The sequence below is a fragment of the Phoxinus phoxinus genome (assembly GCF_949152265.1).
Source record: "Phoxinus phoxinus genome assembly, chromosome: 8".
In the NCBI taxonomy this organism is placed as follows: domain Eukaryota; kingdom Metazoa; phylum Chordata; class Actinopteri; order Cypriniformes; family Leuciscidae; genus Phoxinus; species Phoxinus phoxinus.
This window is the reverse complement of record NC_136883.1, coordinates 18291454-18309335: the sequence shown is the minus strand read 5'-3', so window position 1 is coordinate 18309335 and position 17882 is coordinate 18291454. Positions and strand designations below refer to the sequence as shown.

Below are 17882 nucleotides of genomic sequence, written 5' to 3'. Positions count from 1 at the left end.
GTGTGACAAGAACCAACCAATCCGCTTCACCTTTTCCGTAACAACATTGAAAGTTCAGTCAACATGAAGTATGGGGGTGCCGTGCACCCAAACACTACAGGTGTTTTTCTCTTCTCCGTAAATAAATAATGGCTACAGCAAGCGTTTATCAGTGGTGGAAATCCATTAGCTAGCTACTACTTCTTTGTCGTTGTGGAGAGCGCAGTGCATGGTTGCATAGCAACGACAGACGCAACGGGAAAATCAGACCAAATCTTACTATTGATAATAAAAGATAAGCTAATGTGCATTGTAAATGTCAGTAATTTATCTTTTTTTGACACATTAATTCTATAAAAAAATATTTAAAGGCTGAGATACGTGAGGTTTATCTTTTTATAAAACCTTTTTTTGTCAAAACTTTATTTTAACTTGTACATGTTAGTAGATAACATGTTGCAAGATACTCTTTTAAAATCTAGCCATATTTTTTATGTTATTATTGTAATGTTTATGTAAACAAAAAGTGCATATTGATGCTAATTTTATTTGTCATTTGCTGGTTAATGCGTCATGTAGGTCTTAAATTTAAATCTTTATGGTCTTAAAATGTCTTAAAAAGGTCTTAAATTTGACTTACTGAAACCTGCAAGAACCCTGATTGTGTTCATTGTAAGAGGCCCATCACAAGGATGTGACTATTGTGAGTCAACGTTATAGCGCCACCAACTGGCAGCAGGAAGTGTGTCACTTTCAAAATGCTTTAAAATAACCCTCTTATTTTTACCCGATTTGCTTCAAACTTCATCTGTATAATGTAAACACACGGCAGATGTGGACCTGTGAAAGGATTATTGATATCTTAAATACTGTTGCCATGGCAACGCATCAAACTTTAATCTTTTTTTCTGATGTTTTTGAGACTCTTAGCATGCTTGAAATTGGATGAAACTCGACAGACACATTACATTTTTAAGCTAGTAGATACGTGCAACGTTTCAGAAACGGGCGTGGTGAGGGGCTCAGTAGCTCCACCTTTAGTCAAAAATGGGGTATTAGTTTTACCTACAGTAACAAAAATCAGTATGGATATTGTTCTCCTCGAGCCGGAAAACTTTCTAATTTACACTCATTAGCCCCGACCAACAGGAAGTCAGATATTTTGGTTTGAATGGGAGAAAATCTGAGAATTTTGCCAGTCTCTCTCAGTGTCTGTGTGTGTGTGAGAGGAGGGGGGCTTTATGTTAACCCTTTCTCTGCTGTGTGCGACTTCTCGGGCACTTATGGGGCCCTTGACGTGCTCAAAAACTCTTGAAACTTTGCACACAGGTCAGAACCCATGGCCATCAGGGCCGGGTTGAAGCTGGTACCTGGGCGTGGTATGGGGGCTCGACAGCGCCCCCTGGAATGGGATTCGAACACTTGTCCATATATCAAACACGCTTTGATATCATCTAGATATCATCGGTCCGCTAGATATCATCGGGCCGAACAACTTTCGTGCTCTAAGTTTTACGCCAGTCCAACAGGAAGTCGGCTATTATGGGCTGTATGAAAATGCATGCCCCTGGAATTTGATATACTCCTCCTAGAAAAATTATCCTATCGCCACCAAACTCAGTCAGCATTAAGTCAAGACATTGAGGATGCTAAATTGCGGACAGATTTTTTATATCTCAAACGGTTTGGCCGTGGCGAGGAAACAAATTTATGGCGAATATTGGAAACACATTAATTGGTCTTGATGAAACTTCAACAGTGTGTTCGTTGTAAGAGGCCGATCACATGGATGTGACTATTGTGAGTCAACGTTGTAGCGCCACCAACTGGCAGCAGGAAGTGTGTCACTTTCAAAATGCTTTAACATCACACTCTTATTTTTACCCGATTTGCTTCAAACTTCATCTGTATAATGTAAACACACGGCAGACCTGTGAAAGGCTTATTGATATCTTAAATACTGTTGCCATGGCAACACATTAAACTTTAATATTCTTTTTTGATGCTTTTGAGACTCTTAACATGCTTCAAATTGCATGAAACTCAACATGCATATCACATTTATTAGGTACTAGACATGTGCGAAGTTTCAGAAACGGGTGCGGTGGAGGGGCTCAGTAGCGCCACCTTTAGTCAAAAATGGGGTATTAGTTTTATCTAAAGTAACCAAACTCGGTACGTATATTCTTCTCTTCGATCCGGACAACTTTCTAATTTACAGTCATTAGCTCCGACCAACAGGAAGTCAGATATTTTGGTTTGAATGTGATTTTTGGTATATTTTAGACTCCGAGTTTTTAGCGGTGGTTTATTTTATTCACACCAAACTTTTTCAACATGATGAAAATACATTAAAGATGCTAAATTGTGAACGGATATTAAATATCTCAAATAGTTTTGCTATGGCGAGGGATTAAAGTAATGTCCAAAAAGGAAAGACTAAAAACCTCATATCTTCAAAAATTTAATTATACACCATTTATTTCTATATAAAAGTATACAAATATCAGAACTAAACCCATTTTGTTCTTTTTTTTCAATTTAAGAATTATGTATAAGTTAAAAAACAGCCAGAATGCGCTATTTAGTCAAAAAATAAGTCATACATAGGGCAATACTGCCCTCTTGTGTTCGAAATCAGGTAGGCCCATTGTATATTGTCTCTCTATATATATGTGACTGTGAGAATATTTTCCTACGGGTTAATCGATGTGTGATTAAAGCGGGGGCTTTTAAATCGCTAACTTAAAAGCCAAAGTAAGTACTGGACGTCCAGTAGGAATGAACTAAAACACATTCACTCTGTTCTGCTCGTTCCTCGCCGTGAACGCGTTATTGCCCGTGCAGCCGTGAGCATTTAGTTTCATTTTAAACATAGCGCCATTTTGGGGGTGGGATATTGCGTGTTCAATAGCCTATTATTCTTAATGGAAAACAACAAAACAGTACAATGACAGATTTGCTTAAATAGGCGTTTTTACACAAAATATTGTGTACCCATGATTAATGAAATTGGACTCCTTGTGCTGATCTTTGCTGCGACTCTCGTTCAGCCCACGATTTATTAAGCGGACACGTTCAGGTTTTAATTGTAGGCTAGTGCCCATTCTCTAACTGAACTAAATTATTTTAACACACACACACACACACACACACACATCAAATCGACGGTGGAGCGCGATGATATATTTAAATCTGTATATTGTAATATCCCCAGATAGCAGCTGACTCTGGGCCGGATCCGCCTCCAAACCGGCAGATCCGTGTAACAGTCACGCCCGTTTTACTGCCCCGTTCCAGATACGGCCCGCATGTAGTAGAATCATTCCATCATGTATTATGATTCCATCCGTCGGCGGGATGGAATCATAATACTTTTTTTTTTCTTTTTTTTTACCGGTTCATACCAGAAGTCAGTCGGCCGCGGAATCGTAGTTGTTCTGGCGCGCGCAAACTGTTGGTCTTTCTTTGGATCAGCTTTTGTGGAAAGAGTTTATAACGGTAAGTTGAACGATGTCAAACAATCAAACAGTTTAGTGTGCTTGTTTGTAATGCTTGTTAACATCAATTCAGAATGTTTTAACCAGGCTTTGGCTAATTGACTGGTCTTTGGCATTCGGACTGCAAGCGTTGTGGAGTTTAACGTTAACGGTAAGTTGAACGATGTCAAACAATCAGTTCAGTGTGCTTGTTTGTAATGCTTTAAACAGGTTTTAACTTCTTACAATGGCTAACGTTAATTGAAGAGGCACGTATACGCTTTTTAGCTGGGTTAGCTAAATTAAACTGATAAGCTATAGCTAGCATTAATAAACAACTTTGTGTGTAGCTAGCATAAAACATTAATGCTGTACGTTGGTTAACTTATAATGTTGTACGGTTTGAGTGCTGTCAGTTCGTGCTGTTCAAAACGTATATAAAACCCTGTCAAAATTGACTGATGGAAGTGCCTACTCCTGATTGTACACAGACTAACGCAGTGCTTCTCAATCTTTTTTCAAAACTGTAAGTTATACATTTTTTTCTCAGCTACATGCCCCTACCGGCCCCAATCATTTGAGATAGAAATAAAAGCTATGACTTCGACATATTGATGTCATTACAGTGTTATTTATGACAGCAAATTCTGATTTAGTCTTAGTCTTTTGAATAAAACACCATTTACTGTACTTTTAGTCACATTTTAGTCATCTTTAGTCATATATTCATGTAGAAAAAAGATTTAGGACTGTGACATAAAATAATATCTTAAAATTAAATAAAAACATTTTTCATATAATATAATATAATTAATGATTATGCAGTCTTTAACTAACATACATCATTTTTTATTCTTTCAAGCAGACATATTTGTATAGATTAAATATAATTAATCTCTTATTAAAGAGCAGTGAATGCTTTGCTCTTTTTATTTTGTTGTTTGATTAATATTAAGTGTACAGACAGCATTAGCTTTAAGCATTGTCTCTTTAAATTTTTAAATCTTTTAAATTAGTTTAAATTATTTATATTATTTATTTATTATTATATTTTTTTTATAAATCTCACGTACCCCCTACAGTATCCCAACGTACCCCTAGGGGTACGCGTACCCCCATTTGAGAATCACTGGACTAACGTTACATGCAGAACTGCATCTGCGTCGATTTGTGCGTCTTTCTGCAACACTTTTAAATGCTTCCACATTGCCGACATGTCAGCGTAATTGTTCGGTAAAATTTAATCGGTCTTTTGACGCATTATGCATACACTGCATGAAAAGAGCTGAATACGGACAAATACGGGATGGGAAATCTCTGCTAAACTGTAGGTTTGCCAGATAAATGAGGCAGAGTGCTTGGAAAGGTAATACACAGAAGTAAACTCGTGAAACATCCAGAAACCTTACGTGTGTGGATGTATATAGGAACTGGTGGAAGTTTCCAGGAATCCTTACAGCTGGTTGTAAGGAGGGGTGGGTGTGAGGTGTGAGGTGTGAAGGGCTTTTTATATGTTAATGACCCCCAGGTAGAGGTGCCTTCTCTGTTTTCAGAGCTGGGTGGGGGGTGGGGGACAATGTCTCGTAAAGACAGCACATACAGTATTGTGGAGGGTTTGATGGAGAAGCAAGCTGCAAACACTGTTCTTCTCGAAGATGCTATCCAGCGTCTTTGTGCTCTTGAGCGAAAGTTTGACGAGCAAAGACCGCAAGAGGAACAAAGACCGCGGGAAGAGCCATTACATAAAAGGATAAAGAGGCCGCACAACGTGGGCATTGCGGTAAGTTGAGTTTTATTTCATCTGTAAGTTACACAACGTCGTTTGAAAACTTTTGTTTCCAGCCAATGTAACGTTATGTGTGCATGTATTAAAGCGTTTTTCATTCAATGTTACAGGAAGCTCTAAGGCGCCTTCACAATTCGGAAAACAACCCATATAAATATGATCCACAAACTGGGTAAGACTGCTGTTTTTCTGCTATGTTTATTTGGCCTTTGTGGGCCATGCTGTTTATGGGGTTTTACATATTCCTTTTAAATGTATTTAATCACACACTTCTCTCTTTCCACACAGAATAAGTTCGCCTCATAACCAAGCAGTCATGACTTATCTGCTAGAGGAATTGAAAACAACTTTTGCAGATACAGACCCTGAGTGTAATAAGACAAGGTAATTTTAAAATGTTTGTTTAACAATTTTAATGTCCATAATTTTAGTCTCTTATATTTTGTCCATCTTATGATTTCAATAGTGTAGTTTCAGTCACTTATCTGAATTTTCTTTTATTCAGCGTGTTGCAAGACATACTTTGAAACACTTCGGAGAAAGTACAATTTGTCTCAGGCAGAAAAGTCCCAGCTAAGAGATGTCATTAAAACAGGAGCTAAAAACCGACAAAGGAAAAGACGGGGTAAGTGTAGAAATTCATCAACTTGATAGTTCACCCCAAATTGAAAATTCTGTTATTTTCTTCTGATAACCACAAAAGAAAATATTTTTAGGAATGTTTGAAATCAAACTGATCATGAGCTCCAATCACTTCCATAGTATTTTTTTTCTACTTTAAAGTCAATGGGGCTCATGATTGGTTGGATTATAAACTTTCCATCTTTTGTGGTTATCAGAACAAAGACATTTACAGGTTTGTAACAACATGAGAGTGAGTATATTAACATAATTTTCATTTTTGAGTGAACTATTCCTTTAAGTTTGATACATTTCTGGGTGTTTTTAGTGGTTAACAAAATGTGTGTTTTGCAGTTGCTGGATTCCAGGTCCAAGGTTGTTCAAACCGATGCAGAGAGAGAGCTTTGGCAGACTGCAACAGTGGAGCTGATGTCTGACGAGGAGGATGCCATTGTTGATGGAAGGCCAGTGTGGATTGTGAGGTCTCCATCTCACAGGAACCCACAATTGTCAGAACTTTGTGAGGAGCTTCAGCGCAGATTGGAGGCAGACATGCGCTACACTATTTTGCATCATCAGCGTGTTAAGGCTGATGGAAATGGACATGATGGACCTTCCTCTCTTCAACTTAAACTAAACTGCACTGGTTTTGCTATTTTAATAATTGCACCACAAACTGCACATTTTCACTTATTCTCTTCTATTTTATCTTATTCTTTGTATACTTATTAGGTTAGATTTATTTAGTTTCATATTCTGCAACTTATTTTCTTTTAATATTGTTTGTGTTTGCTGTGTTTGGTTATATTTTAAATACTTTGTGCTGTGTGTACATATTAAGTAGTTTATTTAGTTTTATATTCTGCACTCTAAAAAATGCTGGGTTGTTTCAACCCAATTTTGGGTCAAATATGGACAAACCCAAACGTTGGGTTAAAAATGTAATAAAAAAAATTAACCCAACGGCTGGGTTTGTCCATATTTGACCCAAAATTGGGTTGAAACAACCCAGCATTTTTGAGAGTGTGTAACTGTTATAATATTGCTTGTGTTTAGTAAAATTTTATAAAAGTACTTTTTCCCCTGTACAGTTCCTATAGTTTTATTTATATATTTAATGCTTTAAGAGTTTTGGTTTAATTTTAATAAAAAGAAATTCTGAATCCATTCTGTTTTCCATTTTTGAGGGGGTTAGGTTGTATAGTAGGTGGGGTGGTTATAGTTTATTAACATAGCTGGCCAAAACCAATCAAGTCACTATGCTATGAGGGCTTGGGTTGGGCTAAATGAAAACCGTGACCAATCAAATACTAGTATCAGGAAATTGACAGGTCACTGTCCCAATAGTTTTTAGGGTTTGGGGTGTGTTTTTTTAAAACAACCAATCAATGTTGAGAAAAAACACCAATAAGGACAGCAGAGGTGTGTCAAGGTGTGAAGTGAAAGGCCTCTTGAGGTGTGAAAATGTCTCCTGACAACATTCTTCAGGGGATTACTTGCCATGGCAACAAATGGCTGCATATACCACGGGGATATCCCTTCAGCAAGATATATCCGAATTGGTATCATTACGGGAGTTTCCTAACTTGGTGGAATTAGAAGTTTACCCTCAGTGGAACTAGTAGATACTTCCGAAAATCAGTGGTGTATACAGGAGTTTCCTAGTACGGATACACCTCTTTTCATGCAGTGATAGCTGTCAACATTCTTACCCACAAACTTTAAAAACAAGGACTAATCATTAACAGTCTAAAGAGTTTATAACTACACAATATATATTAAAGAATTACAGACCAATGGATATGTTTAAAGTGCTTTATTTATGAACAAATTAAACATTACTTACACATTTTCATTTGCTACAACGTGTTTTAGCTTAATGTTGGGAGACAGAGTGAGAAAAAAACTCAAAGAATTAGTGGTTAATTCTGTGATTTTGGCCGTCGGCGTCCTGATCCATCATCACACATCACACATCACACTCATCTACTCTGCTTGATCATTCGAAATTCACTTCCTGCTACTTTTTCCCTCTTCCTCGCGCCCGCGCCGCTGCGACTGTCTTCTTCTTCGATAGTAGCCTAAGCTACTGTCTGTATACTGCCACCTGCTTTACTGGAGGTCTAGCAACCCAAGTGCAAGTCACTTCACATTAGGGCTGGGTATTCAGGAAAGAAAACTGATTAACTTTAGTTCAAAATTTTTGTGACCTAAAGGTGTTTTGTGAGGCCATGGAGGGGTGGGTGGGTGCCCTTAATACAACAAAGTTATTGTGTATTAATAATAAAATGTTTATTAAATTCAAGTACTTGGTAAATCTAGGGCTTCAAATCCAATACTGATTTTCCATTATATCCTTCATACTGTGAATTTGGCATTACATTATTTTCTAAGTGGTATTAAAAAGGTCTTACAAAGTCATACATTTTACTTGGGGAACCCTGCCAGTACACTGTCATGGTTCGTTCTTTTTTTGTCACAAAAAATCTTTTTTAGAGACAAGATGAAAAGGAGTCAACCTCTATTAACAAGCTCTGGAGTCAGGCGGAGGGCCCGTTTTTCACTCGAAAAACGACTCCATGAAATTGCTGAACACTGTCAGTTAACATCAGAGCAGACAGTAGCAAACAAAGCAGACACCTGTCACAACACCAATGACAATGATAGCAACAACGACTGATGCAGAAGAATTAAATGAGCATGTGAGCCTTTTGGACAGCTTGGCCAGTTGGGCTATCCAGTTCAGTGTTTCTTTAGTAGCGCTCACAGCTCTTCTTAGTTTGTTGAGGGTGTACCACCCAGAACTGCCCAAAGATGCTAGGACTATTCTCAAAACCAAAATGGACTATAGAATCCAAGAAAAATGTGGTGGGTTGTATCATTATAGAGGTATCTTGAAAGCGCTTCATAACACCTTAACTCAACTGATTGTCAGTGTTGCTGATGGCTTTACATTTAGGCTGCAGGTTAATATTGATGGGTTACCACTTTTTAAAAGCACAAATATGCAGTTGTGGCCTATTTTAGGACTTCTTTTAAGTGTTCCAATGAAGGAACCTGTTGTTATTGGCATTTTTTGTGGTGTAAAAAAAACAAATGCTGCCAATGAATTTTTGCAAGACTTCACACATGAGCTACAGCAGCTGCAGAGAGGATTTGATTTCAAAGGGAAAAAGGTGTTCATCAAACTGGATTCTGTGGTGTGTGATACACCTGCTAGGGCATTTGTAAAAAACACAAAGGCTCACAATGGATACCATGGATGTGATAAATGTTGCCAGCCAGGTGTTTACATTAACAAGCGAATGACATACCCCATTAATGATTACATGTTACGGACTGACTCATCATTTTCAGAGAGGGCTGATGAGGGCCATCATCATAGAGGACCACATGGATTTTCTGACTTAGATGTTGGTATGGTAACTCAGTTCCCCCTAGATTACATGCACCTTGCATGTTTAGGTGTAATGCGTCGATTGTTAAACATTTGGATGAGGGGCCCTTTGAAGTTTCGTTTGCCCTCTAGTCTTGTTGACAGGATTTCAGAAAGTCTAATTCAAATGCGTTCGTATATTCCAGCAGAGTTTGCAAGGAAACCAAGATCCCTCAGAGAGCTAGATCGTTGGAAAGCAACTGAGTTAAGACAATTTCTCTTGTATACAGGCCCTGTTGTTCTGGCACCATATGTAGACAGTAATGTATATAACAACTTTATGTTGTTACATACAGGTATTTGCATCCTTGTCAGTCCAAAGCTCTGCTTGGTGTATAGTAATTATGCAAACACTTTGCTCACCATGTTTGTAAGTCACTTTGGGGAGCTGTACGGCAGAGATGCATTTGTGTATAATGTGCATGCTTTGGTCCACTTATCTGCAGATGTACAACGACATGGTTGTTTGGACTTTATCTCTGCCTTTCCGTATGAGAATTACCTCCATAAACTGAAGAGGTTTGTAAGAAAGCCGGAATTTCCACTTGCTCAGATAATTAGAAGGTTATCAGAAGTTCAACATATTTGCAGCATTGAGTTGCCTTGTAAGGGTTTAAAAAAGCAACATTATGTTGGACCTGTTCCTGATGGCCTTCAGGCAGAAGCACAGTACAGAGGAGCTACACACAGAAAAATGGCAAATGAAAGTTTCCACAGGTGACAATGTTTTTACTATAGGCAAAGATATAGGCTATGTGGTATATATAACATCATTCAAACAGCAGAAGAAATTCATGTAGTATTTAAAGTTTTCACAAACATGGGAAATTTCTTCAGCTATCCCCTGAGTTCAGATTTTCTCAAAATATTTATTGTCTCTCAACCAACAGGGCCATTTAAGGTGGCCAAAGCATCAGAGATATCTCATAAGTGTGTGCTCCTACCTTATAAAGATAGGTTTGTTGTCATGCCCTTTTTGCATAGTCATAGTGATAGGGCATAGGTGTGGTGGTGGCTTAGAAGTGAGTTTGAGGAGCTGAGTAGTGGGAGACAAAAAGACTTAAGACTGACTTGACATTAAGAAGAGCAACCTACTCCACAATTGAAATGATGTGAGTATCCCTAACGAATATCTAAAAATTCAGAGCCTCTAACCGACGTAATTTCCGCATGTCTGTTATTTTGGTTATTTAACCCTGGTAATAGTGTGTGTGTTTATGTACTTTCCCCTTAAAAAACTGCGTGTGTAGTGACGTGACTCCGCCCTGTCCAGTCCTGCTCAGCCTTCAGACCGGAGTCTGAAGGTCAGGGAGATGTTAGCTAGTGCTAACCGCCGGTTTAAAAAAACAAACAAAAAAACTTAAGGATAATAACATAAATCTGCATCATTTTCCTTTTCAGATGTATATAGTTGCAGAATTTACAGAGTCCAAGACTGTAACTATTATATCAGACTCGTGGTTTTAAGATGGTGCGACTTTCTGGCCAAACTATAAAAGTGATGAACGCATCAACAGAGCTGTTCGAAAACATGAGGTGCCAGGATCAGACTGGAAAATGTATGACGTTCGAGTCCTCTCAAGAGCTGGTAAGGATGCACTAAAATGTACCTATTCCACAACTTTTCTTAAGTATTAAATTGTCAAATACTTGCTAACTGGGTTTGTATATGTGTGTAACTGTAAACTGAAGTTAGAGCCTGTCATAGTGATGGGTATTTGTTAGGATTTTATTGATACTGATACTGCTTGTCAATACTGATAGTAATCAATACTCTTTATAATTTGGTGCAAAAAGTAAAGATGTGAAAACAGAAGTGTTTTTATTTTTTTGCAGAAATAACTTCCTGAGTTTTCTATATATACAGTGACAATTGCTACAAATGTCTGGTCTAACAACTATAAGCAATAGTTCTCTCTGGTTGTCAGGACAAGTTCAGCTGAGCATAACTCGAGGGAGCTGCCTATCACTAAAATGAGAATAGCTGATTGACCTTAAAGATCAGCACACCTTAAGTTAATGAGCCTGGGCCACTTTAGCTTGTTGCTAACATCAGGATTCAGGACTTAAATCAGCTTGGCTTGAGTCTTGAGTTGAGGCATTTATTCACTGACACATAGCCTAAACTTTGCACACACTACACAGCTATAACTTTACTGCTTAACTCTCACCGTTACACTCACACATACATTGCTACGTTCACAGCTAACTGCCAACTTCACACTCACTGTCACACACACATTCTCTGTATCATTTTGTCTTTACTGCTCACTTGGGTTAAATGTATATATTTATTTTATTTTTTTATATATTTTTATTTTTTAACACAAACACACACACTGTTTTATTTATTTATTAATGCACTTTATTGTTAACAGTGATTTTGGACACAGAACCAATTTCTGAGGTGTGAGTTTCCAGAGATAAACTAATATTTAATCTTTTTTCAATTCTGATCAGGTGATTATCAAATAGCCAGAGAAAAGCTGAGGGCTTCGCTGTCCTGTAATACATCGGAGTTACAAGTAGTAGTAGCTAGGAAAAGAAAAATTAAGCCAAGGTTTGGTATTTGCACGTATACATTATTTAAAAACAAAAGACAATTTACTGCAGTCAGATACAATTATTCAGAGATCTCACAAAGAAGTATTGCAAGACAACATTTTGTCTTTTGCTGATATAGCTATATGCACTGAATGTCAAATGGTAAAGGCAGAAATGGTATTGCATCTTGCATTTAAATGTACTTTAGAAGTAACTGATTCCTTGTGCAACCTAATAGTGTTGAATAATTAAATATTTTCAGTATTGACATTTAGCACAACATTTCTCACCTTTGACCTTTGGTTCCTTTGTTTGTTAGGCTCATCTTTGGTGATACCGACTCTGAAAGTGAGCCAGAGGAGAGGAACAATACAAGACCCACTTATCTCTCCCTCACTCCAGCACCACCTATTGCTCCACCGACTCCTAACTTCTCAGCTAGACCTCTGCCAGATCCGAATAATGCTGAACTTCTTCATTCCACTGGTATGTTCTTGTACTGCAGTAGTATCATTCAACCCCTGGTTATGAAGTATCATTTACATTTATTCATTTAGCTGACGCTTTTATCCAAAGCGACTTAAAATTGATATACACTCACCTAAAGGATTATTAGGAACACCTGTTTAATTTCTCATTAATGCAATGATCTAATCAACCAATCGCATGGCAGTTGCTTCAATGCATTTAGGGGTGTGGTCCTGGTCAAGAAAATCTCCTGGGCCCGGTTTTTCAAAAGTAATCCACTAGGATTTTGGATAACGGATTGGATCAAATCTTGAAAATGGGTTTTTCAAAAGAAAAAACGGATTACATAATCGGATTAGATCACGTAATCCAATCTTGGTTTTGATCCGGATCAAACCTTTAGTTTGGGTTTTTCAGAACTTTTTTGTAGGATTTGGATAACTTTGATCCAAAAAATCTGGATTAAACTGATCCCATCAGAAGGGTGGATTCAGCGTGGATTTCATGCCCAAAATTTAATGAACTTTAAAAATTTATCAAATAATACTATATTTGGATCATGCAGTATCTTACAAGATATCCTATTTATTCATAAGGTTTTAATTTTATTTGTTCATCCGTCAGGCTACAGTGATTAGGTAGGCTTTAACGTATTCAGCCTTTGAGTATAGGCCTACAGCAAAGTAGAAAGAGTTTGGCCTCATAAAATAATCCCCCAAACAGCTGTCAAAATTGACCAAAAACAATACATTTTATTGTCACTAATTAATATATATATTCATCACAATCGAAAATATTTTTGTTTTTAGAATATTTATTAGTGATGCATGCAATGATTACAGAATAACCAAAAAAATGCAAAGAATGGCAATCACTGATTTTTGAAATCCAAAACAAATCCAAATCAGAAATAGTGTCTAACTATTGCGTCCCTCGTTGCACGTCCTGTTTGCTCGTTCTGGCAGAATGCAGGAGGTTGGTTAGGGTCTCCAAGGGGCTCAGGTGCATCATTGTCAGCACAGAGAGGGACATTGCGCTTAGTAGCGATGTTGTGCAGGACAATACAGGCAAGGGTTGTGTTGCATGCTTTCTGTGGTTCCGCTCTCAGGTAGTTAAGGCATGCAAAGCTACCTCTTAAGAACTCCATTAAGTGGAGAGAGAGAGTGTGTGTGTGCGCACAACCATTATAGTGTCAAAATATCCCCACAAAGATGGCAATATCCAAAATCCTTATATGCGGCTGAAACCGGTAGCCTAGTGCCTCACAAGTTTTTCAACATTTACATTTAAATATATATAACATTTATAGTCATTATGGCCTTAGAATGTTTGAGGAGGGGGGGTGCACTATAGGCCCCTTTGGCGCGGTCTAAGCTTTTGTCCTTAATGGCATTTTTTGCCTTGCATTACTTTTACTTTTATACTTTAAGTAGTTTTGAAACCATGTACTTTTACACTTTTACTTGAGTAAAAAGCTTGAGTTGATACTTCAACTTCTACAGAAGTCATTTTAAACCCTAGTATCTGTACTTCTACTTGAGTAATGAATGTGAATACTTTTGACACCTCTGAATAAGAGCTATTTAAAAAAATACTTATAGAAGGATACGGTGTGTGTGTGTGTGTGTGTATTAGAGCCGACCGATTTGAGCTAATTTCATTGGCATCGGGCGTTTATAATGGCAGATATATGACTATTAAAAGAGAAACAGACTCAGATCATTCACTCATGTCATGGGTGTTGCATAGTTTGCCCACCAGAGGCAAACAGCAGTTTAATGTTACGGTAGCTGGGTGTTTAAAGCTAGCTGCTGACAGACGTAAATTAACTGTAGATTTTTTCTGAAACAGTGTGGTAGTTCTAGTGAATGGTCCCCATTTGTCCCTAGTTGTCCCTATCATTTCTAAATATTCTCTACAATCAGATAATGTTACAGCAGGTAGCTGCCCGTTGCTAAATGAGCCACAAAGCTAATGCCGTGTATATCAGTGGAGGAGTGCTAGTGAGCCATTAAACTGATTGTTTCTGATGTATTCTAAATATTTCTGCCAGCCACCTGTCTGCAGTTATAGTCTGCGTGTCTGAAATGATTAAACCAGAGCGGACATGTAAATAAACGTGAGCTGAACAAGACTCTAACACGGCTTCCTGTAGCTCCTCTTTGTGTGACGTTGTAGATGTGAAATGCTGTAGTCAGAGCCGTACCGGCTGTAAGTGCTGTTACATGAAAAAACATATCTTTCATGTAACAGCACTTTTAATATAATTGTTTCTTAACTCCTTTTGTAGCGGCTGAGCGGCACATTCTAACTTTGCTGGAACATATCAAGGAGCAGCAAATGCAGCTTGGCTGTTGCTGTAAATAACATTGCTGCAAGAATGGGGACGGAAACTCCTATGGCTGAGATGCCTCAAAATGTCAGTGTTCCGCTGGCCACCATGTCTGAAGTGGAGGAGTTGGAGGAGTGGCTTAAAGATGCAAGAAACTTGCATGCTAAGCAAAACATGGTATGGTAATAGGGCCAGGTGGTATATCGACTTTAATTAAATCGATTTTATTTTAAAACAAGAAAAAAGAAAATTGTGTTTGTATTGATAGAGTTTAATGTTGTAACCCATTTTTTCAAAGATAAACTGTTGTTTACTGTACTGTTTGTTTCATGATTTAGTAAACCGACATACAATTTGCGCAATTGTCTCTGTTGATCTGAAATGCTTTTCTGTATTGTCAGATTTCGGCTCTAGGTGCTGTAGGAGGACAGAACGCCAAAAGAGTAACTTGGAATATACTTTCAAGGATTTTCTCAAACACAGTGGCCAAACAGATTAATTGGAAAGGAGTAAACGGGAAAAGAGGTTTTAAAGAAATAAAGTATTTTAGTATACGTATTGTAGTATATGTGGAGTTGACTAGTAGATGAGAACAATTAAAAAAAAAAATATATATTTATTACATGGCTTGGTTGAATTCCAATGTAGAATGCGGTCTGTTATTTCTTGATAACAGACCGCTGCAGACTATAACAGACCGGTGCCATGAAAAACAGCGTTGCTATGGACTCACAGGATTCTAACCGTAGACGGAGCGCACTATTTTCTTTGGCGGAAGCAATACAATTGTAAACTAACAATAAACTCCTTTTTAAATCAATATTTTGTTTCAAAGTAATGATTTATTTTGTAGGTAGCCATGTAATAAGCGGGATAATGTATAGCGAGGAGGTTGTTATTGAGAATCCAACCCCTTCAGGCTGCTCAAGATCCCTCCGCTTCGCGTCGGGCTCCCGATTGCAGCCTGTCGGGGTTGTATTCTCAATAACAACCTCCTCGCTATACATTATCCCTTACATATATTACTCTCCACGCTGCGGGATTCCTGTACTTTACATCTTTGGCAGATTAATAACATAGCAACGGTAAAAATTGTGGTTTTGTAACCTTTACTTTTTCATACCGTGGGAAACCTTGAAACCGGTACCCGCCAATGCCTATCCATGACCTGATACAGAATCCACACAGATAAATTTAGAATGATAAGATGCACTGAGATTTAAGGATGATCCAATACAATCTAGATGTGATTAGTTAATCATTTGTTTTGAGTTACTAAATGAAATGCTACAGAAAATTAGGTCTACTGCCACACCAACAATAGTAATCATGGGCAACATCTAAAGCATTTCTCAAAACAGTGGGTTATTGGCTTGACTTAGAGGTAATTTTCAGAATTTCTGTTAATGACAGCTCATCAACCAATTGACTTTCTCTCTTAACAGAGGCTGTACGGAAGAACCAAGCTGCTAGCAGCGCATCGGACAACGAGATTAACCAGCACGCCATCCGCTGGTTCAACCTGGCCTCTGACCGTGGAGGTGGCCGCAAAGAACGTGCCATGGCCAGAGAGGCCATTCATTAACCGTGGTAAGAGACTTGCTTGCTAGCGGGCCTGTGGTCCGCTGGCAGAACACCGGGTGCTTTCTGATCAGGTGCCGTCGGGATGTTTCCGAGGCGACATAAATTTTGTTTTACGGTGGACGGACTGCAACATTACTGAGTTGTTTTCTTTTAGCTTGCAATAATCCCATATTTTGACACTTTCTTCTACGCCCCTCCCTATTTTCTCTCTCTTCCTTCACTTTGCAAACAGCGCCATCATAATTACGTTGTGTTCACAGCATAACCGCAATGTGCGACAGTAATAAATGTCCATGCAAAACAGTGTTCTATATAGTTATATGGATTAAACGAAGCTTTGCATGGATGCAATTTAGTATTCAATTCAATACTAAATTGAATTGTTCGAGCCCTTGTTAAGTGAATGCCAAATTAATCAGAGCACATATGTGACTGGGTGCTGACAAGCAATGTAGCATTTAAAAACAGCATCACTGATCTTTTTTAACTGAACATTTCTTTTATACTTTGCAGTAATGAGTTACTCAAATATTCTTCATGTTTTTTATTTGTTTAGATTTGCCATCTCAACCCAAGACCAGAGAAGAGTTCCTTACATGTGAGTTGCTCTGTAGATTTGTTTAATGTCAGACATGAGGAAAAAATCATGCTGAAGTACGTGTTTATTTTTTTTAATCAATAGATTCCTCTGAACTGATTCTGAGTAGCTCATCAGCCTGTAAGCAGCTCTCTGTACAGAACCAGAAGTCTGTGTCAAGGCGTGATCAACAGCAATCCAGTGACCCAATCTATGGACGTTCAAGCAAGCTACACTTATATCAAGCTTCACCTACATACCAGGTGTTGTGTAAATCTAGTCTATCTGGGCGCTGTTATTTTGAAGTTCAGTTTGGAGGAACAGGTTGTTCTATTGCGTTTTCATATGACAAGATTATTCAAGGTGGAGGAACTGTTATATTTGGCTCTAACAACAGATCCTGGAAATGCGACTTTCCAAAAGCTAAAATTTGTGTGCAGAACAATAGCAAACAGACTAACAAAGCATATTTTTAAATCCTGTTAATTGCAATAATCTTTTAAAAATTCTCAATTAGGAAATGTATTTGCTGCTTAAATAAGTGATTTATGCTTTGTTTTTTTAAACTGTCATGCTATGGGATTTCTGTTTCTGTCATACTACTGTTTCTGTTCTTCTTCCTGTTTCCGTGAGATCCAGTAGGTTTGTAAAAAAAAAAAAACTCTGCTACTCTAGGTGTAACATTTTTGTTTGACCAATTCATTTTAAAAAAGTAGATTCATTTTGAACGTCCCAATGTGCATTGAATGTATTCTGAATAATAAATTACTTTTTTGTTCAAACTAAGAAATTGTTTTTAAATCTGATGTAACCATTCTCAGAACTGTCTGCCTTTGATTTTGCAGAATACTTTTGGATGTTATTTTTGCAGATAATTTTATCTGAAGGGACATACAAATCAGGAATACTAACAAGCAATTAATCACCAGAAAAAGTAACATTAAAAGCTTTAAGTTGCTTATAAAGTAAATGGTATAAGAAAACTCCCAGTACGATTGCTCTAAAAGTTGCTTCGTGTATCATCAGCTTTAGTGTACCTTGGTAAATACAAGTCATAATATTTGTTATGCATTATA

General features: G+C 37.7%; 2 protein-coding genes across 10 annotated transcripts; both read left to right on the top strand.

Annotated features, from left to right (window-relative positions):
• Window positions 1–5072: 5072 nt before the first annotated feature.
• LOC307002808 (uncharacterized protein) lies at window positions 5073–6534 on the top strand. Its single transcript, XM_079620739.1, has 5 exons — window positions 5073–5238; window positions 5355–5416; window positions 5533–5628; window positions 5750–5869; window positions 6220–6534. The coding sequence occupies exons 1-4, from the start codon at window positions 5077–5079 to the stop codon at window positions 5769–5771; spliced, it is 342 nt and encodes a 113-aa protein (XP_079476865.1). The 5' UTR covers window positions 5073–5076; the 3' UTR covers window positions 5772–5869; window positions 6220–6534.
• Window positions 6535–9704: 3170 nt separating this feature from the next.
• LOC307002801 (uncharacterized protein) lies at window positions 9705–17882 on the top strand. 9 transcript variants are annotated; one of them, XR_013798538.1, is made up of 8 exons: window positions 9705–10889; window positions 11762–11861; window positions 12165–12331; window positions 14604–14822; window positions 15047–15170; window positions 16091–16235; window positions 16786–16827; window positions 16912–17882. XR_013798538.1 is itself a non-coding variant. In XM_079620729.1 (7 exons), the coding sequence occupies exons 3-5, from the start codon at window positions 14694–14696 to the stop codon at window positions 16228–16230; spliced, it is 393 nt and encodes a 130-aa protein (XP_079476855.1). In that variant the 5' UTR covers window positions 9705–11861; window positions 12165–12331; window positions 14604–14693; the 3' UTR covers window positions 16231–16232; window positions 16786–16827; window positions 16912–17882. The 9 variants fall into 9 exon arrangements, 7 of the variants coding, with proteins under 7 accessions (XP_079476855.1, XP_079476854.1, XP_079476850.1 ...); XR_013798539.1 differs by having other exon boundaries at window positions 15047–16235; XM_079620729.1 differs by having other exon boundaries at window positions 9705–11861; window positions 16091–16232.